This window comes from Girardinichthys multiradiatus, chromosome 20, assembly GCF_021462225.1.
Source record: "Girardinichthys multiradiatus isolate DD_20200921_A chromosome 20, DD_fGirMul_XY1, whole genome shotgun sequence".
Taxonomy (NCBI): domain Eukaryota; kingdom Metazoa; phylum Chordata; class Actinopteri; order Cyprinodontiformes; family Goodeidae; genus Girardinichthys; species Girardinichthys multiradiatus.
Window position 1 is genome coordinate 30,662,476 of NC_061812.1, and position 15,244 is coordinate 30,677,719.

At 38.0% G+C, this 15,244-nt stretch overlaps 1 protein-coding gene across 1 annotated transcript; it reads left to right on the forward strand.

The window, feature by feature from the left end:
* Window positions 1-1,565: 1,565 nt before the first annotated feature.
* Window positions 1,566-3,860, forward strand: gpr25 (G protein-coupled receptor 25). Its single transcript, XM_047346481.1, has 2 exons — window positions 1,566-1,616; window positions 2,417-3,860. The coding sequence occupies exons 1-2, from the start codon at window positions 1,566-1,568 to the stop codon at window positions 3,569-3,571; spliced, it is 1,206 nt and encodes a 401-aa protein (XP_047202437.1). The 3' UTR covers window positions 3,572-3,860.
* Window positions 3,861-15,244: the final 11,384 nt, after the last annotated feature.

Consider the following 15,244-nt stretch of genomic DNA (forward strand, 5'->3'; position numbering starts at 1 on the left):
AGATAGATAGATAGATAGATAGATAGATAGATAGATAGATAGATAGATAGATAGATAGATAGATAGATAGATAGATAGATAGATAGATAGATAGATAGATAGATAGATAGATAGATAGATAGATAGATAGATAGATAGATAGATAGATAGATAGATAGATAGATAGATAGATAGATAGATAGATAGATAGATAGATCGATCACTGCCTCCTCAAATTGGCAAGTGCTGCAGACCAACATATCAAATTAATGCAAAGTAAGAAACCTACATTAATGGGATCTATTAGAATAAGTGTATGATATAAAAAGGTTATGAGTCAGGAAATTTCCTCGGCAAGAGACTGTACTTTTTGTGCACACCAAGGTGAAGATAGAAACTGCTATTCCGAAGCTTGTCTTTGCAAAATGTCTGATACAAAAATGGTAAAAAAAAATCCAAGTAGTGAGATTAATATTGAAACTTGCACTCTTCAAGACAATCAGCTCAAAGTAGATGTTAATTCTAGATATGTGACATGAAATTAATCTTTAGCACTGTTAGATGCAGTGGCTTGGAAAAATTATTCGCATAGCTTGAACCTTTCCACATTTTCCATGTCATTTTAAAACCACACAATGCAAGATTTTAAGAGATAGACCAACACAAAGTATTGCCTGGAGGAAATAAAAAGAACGTTTTTTGAACAATTTTACAAATAAATATCTGAAAAGTGTGGCAAGCTGACTCAATATTTAGTAGAGCAAGCTTACACCACATACCTTCTCAATGTGTGTCTACCAGCTTTGCACATCTAGAAACTAAGATTGTTTCTCAAATGGTTTTACTCCTGGACTTTGACTGGGCCAATCTGACAAATGACTATGCATTGAAATAAACAGCTTCAGCAATTTTGTACAGTTTGTTGTATGTTTAGGGTTGTCCTGCTGGAAGGTCAATCTTCACCCCAATATCAAACCTTTTGCAGCCTCTTACAGTTTTTCTTCAAGGACTCTGATGTATTTTGCTACTTCCATCTTCCCATTAACTCTGACCAGCTAGCTTGTCCCTGTTGAAGAAGAGCATCCCCACAGCATGGTGCTGCCACAACCGTGTTTCAGAGTGGTGATGGTGTGATCAGGGTGTCGTGCACTTGGTTTGCTGCAACACATAGTTTTTCGCATAAGCTAAAAAGTTCCCTTTCAGTTTTATCTGATCAGAGCACCTTCTTTCACATTTTTGCTGCGCTCACTTAACGGATCTAGAGGTATGATTCTTGCTTGGGCTGCAAGAGGTTCCAGGTTCAAATCCCAGACAAAGCCCTACGTTACAACCCCCAAAACAACCATGGAGATAGTGCCCAGGGTTATGTGCACCGTACGTTTTCCACCATTCTTAGCATGTAGTCCAAAAAGTTCAGTCAGAATAAAAGAGGTTTAAAATAATATCAGCTTTGTGTTTATTTGTTTCAGTAATAATGTAAAAAATATTTTTACAAGATACTTTACATTCAAGACCATGTATTCAGCTACTTTAACTACATGTAGATTTAAAGGACACAACGATTTTTATAAATCCAACAACGCAACATGGTCATGCTGTCATGGGGCTCTGTCATGAAACTAAACCGCATGCAGCAGGTATGGTATTGTTTGAAAAAAGCAATTCAACAACCTAAATCAAGTACAGCAAATAACATTTTCCCTGACAAGCCACAGCCAGCCTGACAGGTTCAATCAGGACACCTGTGGAAGCGCAGCTTGAAACTTGAAACATATTTTAACATATTATTGAAAAGCATTTTGAGATGATCTAAGAGATCATCTTATGCAACTTGATCCCCGAAAAGAGTTGAAGTAATGTTAAACAATTATACAATGTTTTGGTCTTCTAACTAATTTGCTCAAGTAAATTTTAAGATCTAAAATGCTTTTAAAGACTAGAATATGTGAGAGTGAAGAAGATGAGGCTAAAACTAAACATCAACCGGTGAACACAGGCTAAAAGAAGTAAGGCTCACCTGCCCCCTGCTGGTCAGATAACTGTAGGAGACGATGAAACTAGAAACTTTCTGGGGCAGATATTTATTTTATGTAAAATGATGAAGAGCTACTTGAATAAACCATAGGCACACGGACATCTGAGAAAAAGTATTTTTAAAACATTCTCAGAAAATTACATGAAGAAAAATGTAAGTCTTCATGCAAAAGATTAAATGCAGCTTCCTCATAGTATGACAATGATGCTTTTCAAGGTATGAATTACATATGATTTTCAAATTAGGAAATCTTCAATTACATTGCAAAGAGCTATAAGGGGAAGTAAAATCAGACTGATAAAGGAAGACCGTTGTGGCGGTATGAGAAGTAAACTGAAATAGGATCAGTTTTTTTTCTCTGTGGTTTGCACCCGTAATATTGAGCGGCAGTATGTTCATCAGGGTAGATCTGCCAACCTGCTGCACAGCACAACCTCTCAGTCACCTCTCAGCATGCTGGAAGAAGATGATCTTTATTTTTATTATGATTATAACTCCACTGAGAATGACACATCTGACCAGGCATGTGTCTACTCAGACCTACATGGATCCCATATTTTCCTGCCCATTTTGTATTACCTGATATTCTTTACTGGATTCTGGGGCAACATCTTTGTGATCACTGTGGTCGGGAGCAAAGGCAAAAAAGGAGGTCGCCTGGTGGACACCTTCGTCTTGAACCTGGCTGTGGCCGACCTGGTCTTCGTCCTCACGCTGCCTCTGTGGGCAATCTCTGCCAGCCAGAACAACTGCTGGGACTTTGGGACTGTCAGTGAACTTCTGTGCAAGCTGAGCAGTTATATAATCTCTGTGAACCGCTTCTCCAACATCTTCTTTCTCACATGCATGAGCATTGACCGCTACCTAGCTATAGTGAGGATGATGGATTCAAGGTACCTAAGGAGTAGTCAGTGCATTCGCATCACTTGTGTTGCCCTCTGGATAGCTTCCCTTGTCCTTGGAATTCCCTCTGTGGTCTACCGAAACTTGGTGCCTTTTGAAGGTGGTCAGGCCTGCCAGGAAGATGACAGTTCAAAGTTCTTCCAGGGCATGAATCTGGCCATGGCATTCCTTACATTTGTCTCCCCAGTGCTGATCATTGTGCTCTGCTACGGAACAATCATCATGCACCTCAACAGGCACCGTGTTGCTGCTGGGAACACTCGAGCCGAGGCTCGCCGCAGACACTCCCTGAAGATGGTCCTCTGCATCATCGTGGCGTTCGTGGTGTCCTGGTTACCCTACAACACTTTCAAGTCCATCAGAATCATTTCTCATTTCGCAGACGCCAGTCTGAGCTGTAAAACCTCAGTATGGCTGAGCAACGGGTACCTCATCTCCTGCTGCCTGGCTTTCTTCAACAGCTGCATGAACCCTGCCATCTACTTTTTCCTGGACCACTACTTTAGGCGACGGGCACAGTCCCTGTTCCAGAGCTGCATCGGGAAGACAAAGCTGCTGCAGAGCTTCAACTCCTCAGCTTCGTTCACCAACCCTGGCACTTCTGAGAGCTATGCAACAAGTGGTGGGCGAACACAGCTTCAGATGTCCCTGTAGCAGGATTAGCTCATTCTCTTCTATAACTCTGTCGGTGGTAAAGTCTTTGTTTTACACTTCCCTTAAAATCTATTTTTAAAACTGCTGTTTTTCTTTAGACGTCCTTTTTACAAAATACGTTGTTTATACTGCTTATGGTGGAAAGTAGTGCAGAACATGGCTGTTTGTGTGTTTTATTTTTAATGCAACAGTAATTACATCATAAGATTTGTTTTGAATTATCAGCATTTCTATATTTTTTTTATGTTGTTGTAATTTTGTAGTTTCAAACATTCATTTTTATGTATAATTCAGGAATTCTTGTAAAGATTTTTTTATGTAGAAAATAAATATATGAGAAAAAATAAAATTTTCCTGTTGTATTTCTGCAGTTTCACTCAGTTAAAGACTTTTTATTAAATTACAGTGCAACCGACCGGCTGCAATAATCCCTGGTTTACACAAGTTAACTAAATATGACTATAAAGTTTGTACTATTAGCATTTTTCATATAAATGAAATTTTGTCATTAACAGATTTTTTTTTTTTTTTTTTATGCAACTGTGCTGCTCAACCACTTATGTTTACATTTAGGCATATCTATCTGTTACTTTTTGAATATAATTTTTAAAAAATTTGAATTGACACATTTTAAACATATACAATTAGCTTATCAACAACAATAAATATCAACAAGTTTTAATTACGCATGAAAGCTTTTCACACAGATTTGCACTTCAAGCTACTTTCACACACTCAACAGTCCTGACAGTCGGAGCACATGATACTTAAAACCATCAAAGTGGAAACATCTGGTTTCATATCGCCCAAAAGCTTCAAATCTGGTCATATTCGATTCAGTTTTTTAAAAGTCATTAACAGCTAATGATTATATCCAAATTATTATTTATTATTTGTATATTTCCCCTTCTGCAAATATGTAATTAAGATGAGTTTTAAATACACAACTTCTCTGTCTGACAACTCAGACATGTTTCTCACAGATGTCTTCCTGGTCTTTGTACAAAAGACAAGCCATTTGAAACAAATGCCAAGAGACCACAAGCTACTGTTGCCACTTCTAAATATTGTCACATGCCTAATTTCAAAACGTCTCAGTCAAGAGTGTACTTCATTTTTTTCATTTTCTTAATGAGAGTGCCTTGACCGTTCGCTGAGAGTTTTTTTTATGTTTTGCCTTTTAGGTTTTCACATGACAGGTGTGAACTTTGTGCACAGTGGGACCCACATTTTTTGCTGTCTTCTTCAAGATTTCCTGGTCACACAAAAGAAAATGTGCCAAAAGCAAACTACAAAACAGTGATTAAAGGTTCAAAAAACCCAAAAAAAAATACAAGAAAGACAAAGTTGACAAGATGGTGTAGAGGCAATGCAGACAATAACAATAGGAAGCAACACTTCTCGCTTTTCTTTTTTTTTTTTTTTGCTTCTTGCTGTTGTTGTTTTGAGAGTAAGGAAGATAAATTTTTTAAATGAAGTTGATATCATGTGTTATACTAATGAGTAACCCGCTGACTTTATTATTTCCTTGAAAAGTAAAATAGAATATTATTTCCTAACTGATAAATTAAAATCTTTGCAACTCTATTCAGATAGTTTAATACTTGACATTTATTATATACTTTTACATCTCAAAGGTGCCTTTTAGTAAGAATCAAGCTGACTGCTGTGTGCCTTTTAGTTTTTATCTGGGGACTGCACCATAAAGACCTGAGTTGTGAACTACTGAGGGTGGTTGAGCTTCTGGGTGGTTTTATCTAGGAAAAGGAAACACTGTAGCTCTGTCTAAGTGAACTCTGGATTCTTGGTCACCTCTCTTATCAAGGCCCTTTATCCCTGATTGCTCACTGTGGCCAGATGTCCAGATCTAAGGTCCAGGTGACGGCTAACTTCTTCCATTTCCAAATAATGGAGAACACAGGATATTCAAAGTTACCAATATTTTTTGTATATAATATATATAATATTTTTTGTATCCTTCCCCAGATCTGTGCTTTGACCCAATCATGTCTCTGAGGTCCACAGACAGTTTCTTTGACTTCATTATTTGCTTTCTGCTCTGATATGCACTATTAGCTGTGAGATCTTAGATAAACCAGTGTGTTTTATCTAAAATCATGCTGAATCGGCGGAATTTACTACATGTTGACACCAATCAAGCTGCAGGAGCATCTCAAGGATCATTAGTGGAAATCTAATTCACCTGTACTCAATTTTGAGTCATACAGACAACTACTTATGTACTTATTATCTTAAGATGTTTATGATTTTTACAAATTACATAAATGTCTATAAACAAGTATTCAGTTTGTCATTATGGGTTTTTTTGTGTTGACATTTTAAAGATAACTTTACCAAAATCTGTTTAGTCACTCACCTTTAATGTCAGAAAATTTAGAAAAAATGAATGGGTGTGAATAGTTTCTGGTGGCTCACTGAAACAGTATTTCTTTCAGCACCCTGGGTTCGAATCCCGGACCTGGGAACCTTTGCCAATGTCTCCCCCACTTTGTCGTCTTTCCTGTCTACCTACTGTCGTAAAAATGAGAAAAGTAAGGCCTATATAGCCGCAAAAAATATATATATAAAAAAAAAAACAATTTATGATACTACTGTGGGCACGGAGCGAAATCCCCACTGAGTGACAAATTAAGCATAAACCTATTCTGTTTTACTCTATTGAAACACATCTTTCCGCTGTGAGGTCTCCTGAGACAAAGCCTGCAGGTTCTCCATTCTGAGAACTTGCCCTATGATTGAACAGGCCTTCACACACACACAAGACACCTCTTAATACTAAAAATGTAACTTCTCAGAATTCGGACGTGTGTACTTGACTCTGAGAGGGAAGTTCACGTACTAGAAAGTTCAAACGTTCAACCATGCCCACTGGATTTTCAGTGCCGATTGCAGTATGAATCACAGAGTTTCTAAACTGAGAGAACCAGGTTAGATGTCAGACTTTGGTGGCAAGGTCAGGAAATTCCCAGCTTCCTGCTTTGAGACGTAGCGTATTTTTATACCACGCAGCAAAAACACTGCCCTGGCTTACGAGGGGTCAATTTTTTTTTTTTTTTTTTTACTGCTTTTACACCAACACATGTACAGTGGGGAGTATTTGAAATAATGCAGATTTTGCAGGTTTTCCCACTGGCAAAGCATGTTGAAGTCTTTACTTTTTAGGTACTCTTCAACTGTGAGTGATAGAATTTGTGTTTGAAGATTAAAATTAAGATTTCTGACCTAGTCAATGGCCTGAAGAGAAAATCACATTGTGTGAATTTAAGTATTTTATTAGCATTGTATTGCAAGACAGCAGTATTTGATCACCCAACAACCAGTAAGAATCTCAGCTCTCACAGGCCTGTTAGTTCTTCTTTAAGAAGCCCTCCTGTTCTCCACTCATTACTTGTATTTATTGCACCTGTTTGAACTTGTTATCTGTATAAAAGACACCTGTCCTCACACTCAATCAAACAAACTCCAACCTCTCCACAATGGCCAAGACCAAAGTGCTGTGTAAGGATATCAGGTATAAAATAGTAGACCTGCACATGGCTGGGATGGGCTACAGGAAAATAGCCAAGCAGCTTGGTGAGAAGGCAACAACTTTTGGGCAATTATAAGAAAATGGAAGAAGTTCATGGTGATGGTCAATCTCCCTCGTTCTGGGGCTCCATGCAAGATCTCACCTCGTGGGGCATCAGTGATCATGAGGAAGGTGGGGGATAAGCCCAGAACTATATGGCAGGACCTGGTCAATGACTTGAAGAGAGCTGGGAGCACAGTCTTAAAGAAGACCATTAGTAACACACTATGCCACCATGGATCAAAATCCTGCAGCACATGCAAGGTCCCCCTGCTCAAGCCAGTGGATGTCCAGGCCTTTGGGGTAAGAACGCTGTCAAAAGCAATGTGTATGTAAAGACGGAAATGTGTGCATATTAGTCAATAGTTGTGCATAAGTAAAATCCAAAAGAGGTATTGTATATTTTCTCTATAAGAATACAAAATAAAATGTTACAGCTTCAAGAAATTACAAACACAAAGTTCAAGTTTACAGTTGTGGTTTATTCTTTATGAATACAATATGCTGTAACAGTTTGTGAATACGATTTCTTTTCTTTGAGAATACGAATTTACATCAGTGACTTGGTGTCACGTGATCTCAGGCTCAGAATATAGTGGGTGGAGTTATACAATGATGTACAGTAGGTGGCAGTATGCACCTCTGAATTTGTTGCGAACAGCAGAAGAAGAAGCAGCACTAGCGCCAAAAGAACGGACCAAGAAACTACGGTACAAAGTCAAGTAATGTTAAAGTTTATATATGTCTTAATGTCGTTAATATATGCCCCCTCGTCCCTTCTTTTGGCGCTAGTGCTGCTTCTTCTCTTCTTCTGCTGGCGGTTCGCAACACATTCAGAGGTGCATACCGCCACCTACTGTACATCATTGTATAACTCCACCCACTATATTCTGAGCCTGAGATCACGTGACACCAAGTCGTTGATGTAAATTCGTATTAAAGAAAAGAACTTGAACTTTGTGTTTGTAATTTCTTGAAGTTGTAACATTTTGTATTCTTATAGAGAAAATATACAATACCTCTTTTGGATTTTACTTATGCACAACTATTGACTAATATGCACACATTTCCGTCTTTACATACACTGTTTTTGACAGCGTTCTTAGCCCATACAGGCCCCTCTGACGTTTGCCAACTACCATCTGGATGATCCAGAAGAGGAATGGGAGAAGGTCATGTGGTCTGAGACAAAAATAGAGCTTTTTGGTCTAAACTCCACTCACAGTATTTGGAGGAAGAAGGGTGACTACAACGCCAAGAACACAATACCCTACTGTGATCCATGGAGGTGGGGGATGCTTTTCTGCAAAGGGGACAGGACGACTTCACCGTATTGAGGGGAGGATGGATGGAGCCATGTATCGGGAGATCTTAGCCAACAACCTCCTTCCCTCAGTAAGGGCACTGAAGATGGATCATAGCTGGGTCTTTCAGCGTGACAACGACCCGAAGCACATAGCCAGGCCAACTAAGGAGAGGCTCCATAAGAAGCATCTTGAAGTCCTGGAGTGGCCTAGGCAAACTCCAGACCTGAACCCAATCGAAAATCTTTGGAGGGAACTGAAAGTCCGTATTGACCGGTAACAGCCCTGAAACCTGAAGGATCTGGAGATCTGTATGGAGGAGTGGTCCAAAATCCCTGCTGCAGTGTGTGCAAACCTTGTCAAGAACTACAGGAAACGTCTGATATCTGGAATTGCAAACAAAGGTTTATGTACCAAATATTAAGTTTTGTTTTTTTGATTTATCAAATACTTAAGTCATGCAATAAAATGCAAATAAATTACTTAAAAATCCCAATATGAGTTTTCCAGATTTTTGTTTGAGATTGTCATTCAGTTAAAGTACCTAGGAAGAAAATTAAGACTTCTACATGTTTTGCAAGTGGAAAAACCTGCAAAATCGACAGTGTATCAAATACTCGTTCCTCCCGCAGTACTTTTCTTTGAGGAAACCCCCTTTGTATCAGTTAATACCTAGCACGCACAGAAGTCTCTTTCCAATCAGATGCTCTGATCTCCAACTTGAAAATATAAAATAAAAACATTTCATGTAGGACAAAATGTGTCTTCTTTCAAACAAATGCAAAGATTTCTACTTCATTTTAGGAAAAAAAAACATAGATCAAAAACAAAATGATTGAAATATGTGCATTGTTGCTGATTCATTTGAAATTTGTGGAACTGTGCAGCTTGTACATTTCTAACCATGCTTTCAGTTTTAATACGAGAGCTGTTGACAGCTGTTTTCACATTCTCAGATTGCAGTGTCCACTGCCAGTTACTGTTCTCAGGTTTAACATCCAGCTAGTTCACTTGTTTCTGTTAATGGTGCAGAAGAAAATGCCATAATGCAAAAACAGATTGCTTCAGTTTGCATTACCTTTTTTGTATGATTTCATTTGACTAATCTAGTCACCTTCTTGCAGGCAAATGTTAATGCACTGCTCAAAAAAATAAAAGGAGCACTCAAATAACACATCCTAGATCTAAATGAATGAAATATTCTCATTGAATACTTTGTTCTGTACAAAGTTGAATGTGCTGACAAAAAAATCATCGATGGAAATCAAATTTATTAACCATTGGAGACCTGGATTTGGAGTCACACACAAAATTAAAGTGGAAAAACTACAGGCTGATCCAACTTTGTAATGTCCTTAAAACAAGTCAAAATGAGGCTCAGTATTGTGTATGACCTCCCTACAACGCCTGGGCTCCTGATGAGACGGCGGATGGTCTCCTGAGGGATCTCCTCCCAGACCTGGACTAAAGCATCGACCAACTCCTGGACAGTCTGTGGTGCAACGTGATGTTGGTGGATGGAGCGAGACATGATGTGCTCAATAAGATTCAGGTCTGGGGAACGGGCGGGCCAGTCCATAGCTTCAATGTCTTCATCTTTCATTAACTGCTAACACACTCCAGCCACATGAGGTCTAGCATTGTCCTGCATTAGAAGGAACCCAGGAACATATGGTCTCACAAAAGGTCTGAGGATCTCATCTCGGTACCTAATGGTAGTCAGGCTACCTCTGGTGAGCACATGGAGGGCCATGTGGCCCTCCAAAGAAATCCCTCCACACACCATTACTAACCCACTGCCAAACTGGTCATGCTGAAGGATGTTGCAGGCAGCAGATCACTCTCCAAGGTGTCTCCAGACTCTGTCACGTCTGCTCAGTGTGAACCTGCTTTCATCTGTGAAGACCACAGGGCGCCAGTGGCAAATTTGCCAATCCTGGTGTTCTCTGCCAAATGCCAAGCATCCTGCACGTTGTTGGGCTGTGAGCACAACCCCCATTTGTGGACGTCGGGCCCTCATACCATCCTCATGGAGTCGGTTTCTAACCGTTTGTGCAGACACATGCACATTTGTGGCCTGCTGGAGGTCATTTTGCAGGGCTCTGGCAGTGCTCCTCCTGTTCCTCCTTGCACAAAGACGGAGGTAGTGGTCCTGCTGCTGGGCTGTTGCCCTCCTACGTCCTCCTCCACGTCTCCTGGTGTACTGGCCTGTCTCCTGGTAGCGCCTCCAGGCTCTGGGCACTATGCTGACAGACACAGCAAACCTTCTTGCCACAGCTTGCATTGATGTGCCATCCTGGTTGAGCTGCACTACCTGAGCCACTTGTATGGGTTGTAGAGTCCGTCTCATGCTACCACGAGTGTGAAAGCACCACCAACATTCAAAAGTGACCAAAACATCAGCCAGAAAGCATAGGTACTGAGAAGTGGTCTGTGGTCCCCACCTGCAGAACCACTCCTTTATTGAGTGTCTTGCTAATCACCAAATATTTCCCCCTGTTGTCTATTTCATTTACACAACAACATGTGAAATTGATTGTCAATCAGTGTTGCTTCCTAAGAGGACAGTTTGATTTCACAGAAGTTTGATTTACTTGGAGTTATATTGTGTTGTTTTAGTGTTCCCTTTATTTTTTTGAGCAGTGTATATCTTTAAAAGCTGAGCTCAAAATATATGTAGTGTTTTGTATTGCTGTTCACAAACATAACATTATGATCTTCATACAAAACATATTAAAGCACAGGATGTTTCCTTTGCAATTTAAAAATTGCAGACGTTTTTCAAATACAGTTTTCACATGCTAGACTTACATAACTTTAATATAAAAACAAAGTTGGTAGACTGTTGCCTTACAGCAAGAAGGTCCTGGGTTCAATTCCTGACCCGGGGTCTTTTTGCATGGAGTTTGCATGTTCTCACCAGGTACTCCGGCTTCCTCCCACAGTCCAAAGACATGCCTGTTAGGTTAATTGGTCTTTCTAAATTGCCCTTAGGTGTATGAATGAGTGTGTACACGGTTGTTTGTGTGTTGCCCTGCGATGGACTTGCGACCTGTCCAGGGTGGACCCCGCCTCTCGCCCATAGACTGCTGGAGATAGGCACCAGCTCCCCCCGTGACCCATTATGGAATAAGTGGTAGAAAATGACTGACTGTAGTGTGTTTTTTATTGAAAAAAAACAAATATATATACATATATATATATATATATATATATATATATGTATATATATATGTATATATATATAAATATATATATGTATATATATATATATATATATATATATATATATATATATATATGTATATGTGTATATATATGTATATGTATATATATATATATATATATGTATATGTATATATATATATATGAGAAGTCTTGTCTGGTTAAAATATCTCCTGTTAGGCTCACATGACTGGTCTGACAGTCTGGGACATACAAAATGAAAGGTGAGACACTGACTTTCACATCTTATCAAAGTTCCCTTACCCTTCAGCCGCCTGTTTCTGTGCATGTCAATGGTGAGACAATCATCTTGTATTCTTCCCACACCGTTCTTTGTGTAATCTGTTCCGTGGCTGCGCTTTACTCATATCTGGACTCTCATCTCAATACAACATCACTTTTGATCTTATGTGTGTGAACTTGAAATCACCTCACTAAATGACATTTCCATCCAATAGCTCTTTCTACAGTTACTCACAATGTCTTGTGTAACAGAGGTGAAGAGGACACATATGCACAGACGTGTCACAGACATTTTGAGAATCATTAAAAAGTAATTCAGTTTAGTAATTCAGTTTAGGAATTGAAAATTGTTAATGAGATAAATTCATGACACACAGAATAATATATTTCAATTGTTTATTCTTGTACAGTTTATTGATTATACCTTACAGCTAATGAAATCCCTACATTTTGTTTCTCAGAATACTCTAATAATTCACATTATGAATTTAAAAAAGTATTTTAACGCAGGAATTATAGGGCCATGATGGGGGAAACACTAACTCATACGAACTCAACAGTTGTCAGACAGCCGTTGGCATCCTCCACAAAGAAGCAAGGAGGAAAAAAGTGTGCAGCCCAAAAGATTCAAGAGGCAGTAAGAGGTTCAAGAGCTACTGCACACTAACATATCTCTAGAACCTGGTCTAAAACTGCCCCATTCCGTGTGTTAACCCGTCCTGAACCAGAAACAGCGCCACCATCGTCTTACCTGGGCTTAGAAGAAAACGACCAGTCTTGTTGCCCTGTGGTCCAAAGTTATCTTTTCAGATAAAAGTTGATTTAGCATTTTGAAAATTAGGTTTTAGGTGTGTATATTAATCTGAACATAGACATACTTTTCAATTAGTTAAAATGTCTGTATACATCTTCTTAATTTGTTGATTGTAAAATTTAAATATTCTGGGAATTCTTTGAATCATCAAAATGAACAGAAAAAAAACTGTGTAATGAATCAAATCAATATTAAATCACACTTTCTAAACTGAATTACAGAAATAAATTCTCTCTTTCAAGGATATTCTTTATTAAGATCCAACTGTGCTGTAGACTCAAGATGACAATGATGAGAGTCTGGCAGACCTTGAACTAAATGTAGGCTGAATAAGGTAATGATTCACCAACAAGTGGATATAATAATTAGTGAACCCTAGAAGGTAATGAGCAAAACAGCTGAAGATATAAAAATATATAGTAAAACCTATTACCACATGTGACACATTTTCACTCTTTGCTGCAAGAGGCAGACCTAATACATATAATATTTTAAACACATTACTATAAGCAAAGAAAAGGCAAACAAATGATCAGCTGAATTATTTTATTAATAAATGTATGTATTTTTATCAGTGTGGGTTCTTTTTCTGTCCTTAAAGGGGCTACTTTCTGATTGTCTGTCACTCACTCCTTGCCCCGGTCCTCAACTGATTTGTAACTGCCAGTTGACACAAAGTGGTTTCAGTGTGCTGAATAATATCTGAACCAGCGTACCACAGTACCCGATCCCACACATGCACTCTAGTCAGCTGGGGTCACAAATGTGTTTCACTGTTAATTTGTAGATCACAAGCCGAAAGTCAGAAGTTGAGGTAAATCCTGAGGTACATCAGGAGTTTTTTTTTTTTTTTTTTGCTTTGTTTTTAAAATGGGACTTGAATTTAACATCCTGCAATAGTAACATGGCTAAATAAAACTCCTAATATTCTGTTGGGGATTTGGTTATCAATGTGCTCCATAGCCCTGCCAAACACAGAAACCATTTAAAGTTGAAAAGGTAAACATGACCGAAAACCAAAAATACAACATAAACAAATCTCGAAATTACTAAAAAATAAAAAATCAAGACAGTGGATTAAAAAATAACAATGAGACTGTGTTGAACAAAGAAGTTTAATCAAACCATTTTAAAGATGGTGTAAAATAATTGGTTCTGATCAAATTATTACTTTGCTTTTAATGTTCTGTATGCGTAAGGGTCTGTTTCTACTGATGCCTATTAACCCTTTGGATTTTCATTTATCTTTGGTCATTGATTTATTAATCCATTTTCATTTTCATCCATCCATTTTCATAAAAAAAACTTGTGAAGAATACATCGTTTCCCTGAAGTATGCTTACAAAAAGTTTAGTGAGTCTACAGACTGTCTCCGCCCATTTGTTGAAGTTCATCTGCAACGTTGCTTGGCTCCAACTATAGCTGCCCTCAATTCTGTCAGTGGCACCATGCATTTATTTTTCACAGTTAAACCACAAAAATGCAGAGCATTCACACTGTCATCTCACCAACGGTGCAGCGAAATAAATGAAACAACTTGATGTGGTTTCCTAGTTCCTTACTACTTCAGCTGAAGTCTGCATGAGCAACTTTTGATCTGTGCAAACTCAGCTGAAACTTAAGAGAAAGAAAAGGAGGCCAGACGTTACTTAGACAGTGGGCACCGTTTCACTCTAAAATATGAAAAATATGATTAACAGTCCACAATCGGCTCTGTCTGGGGTGCACTCGAGCAAGGCACTGTGTGTGTTTACACAAAATACTTACAGCACTGGAGTATAATCAGATGAGTTTTTTCAATGCTATTAAAGGAAAGATTATAATTCTAGAGCAAAATTATAAAACATATGTGGTATAATCTTTATTTACCTTTCCAGTATGATGATGTTTGTGATGTATCTAATGCAGTGTCCACTCTTTGTGACAGTTTTTTCCCCATCCTATCTATACTCAAATGTTTACTTTATTTTATTTTCTTCCTCTATTATATATGTTTTATGTGAATAAAAATTGGTCTGTTTCTTAGAAGCAGGAAGCTGTTTTAACAACAAAAATAAAATAAAAATGAATGGAACAGAACCAACTTCATCTTTTGACTTTGGAGTCATCATTATGTTTTTCTTAATCCAGGATTTATTAACTTGTTTTGAACTGCATAATTTATTTTTTTAAAGGGATCATAGACTCTAAAGCATGTTTAGTCAATGCTGAATTATTTTAGAAAGGTCCTTTATTGCTAAAGTGTTGCATCTAAAATAGTTTAAATATAAAAATTAGCAGGTGATTTGTTAAATAAAGTACAACATTCTGAGTACACAAACTATCACGTTTTAATGAATTGTTGCTTGATGTTAAATATTTTTACAAATTAATTTTCTGCAAAGTGCACCAATAAATACATATACAAAATATAATGTTCTGTCATTCATTCATTCTTTCATTCAGTGCGAGTTTGCATTTTGTTGTTTCTTTGTTTTGCTCATTTATTTTATTTACGT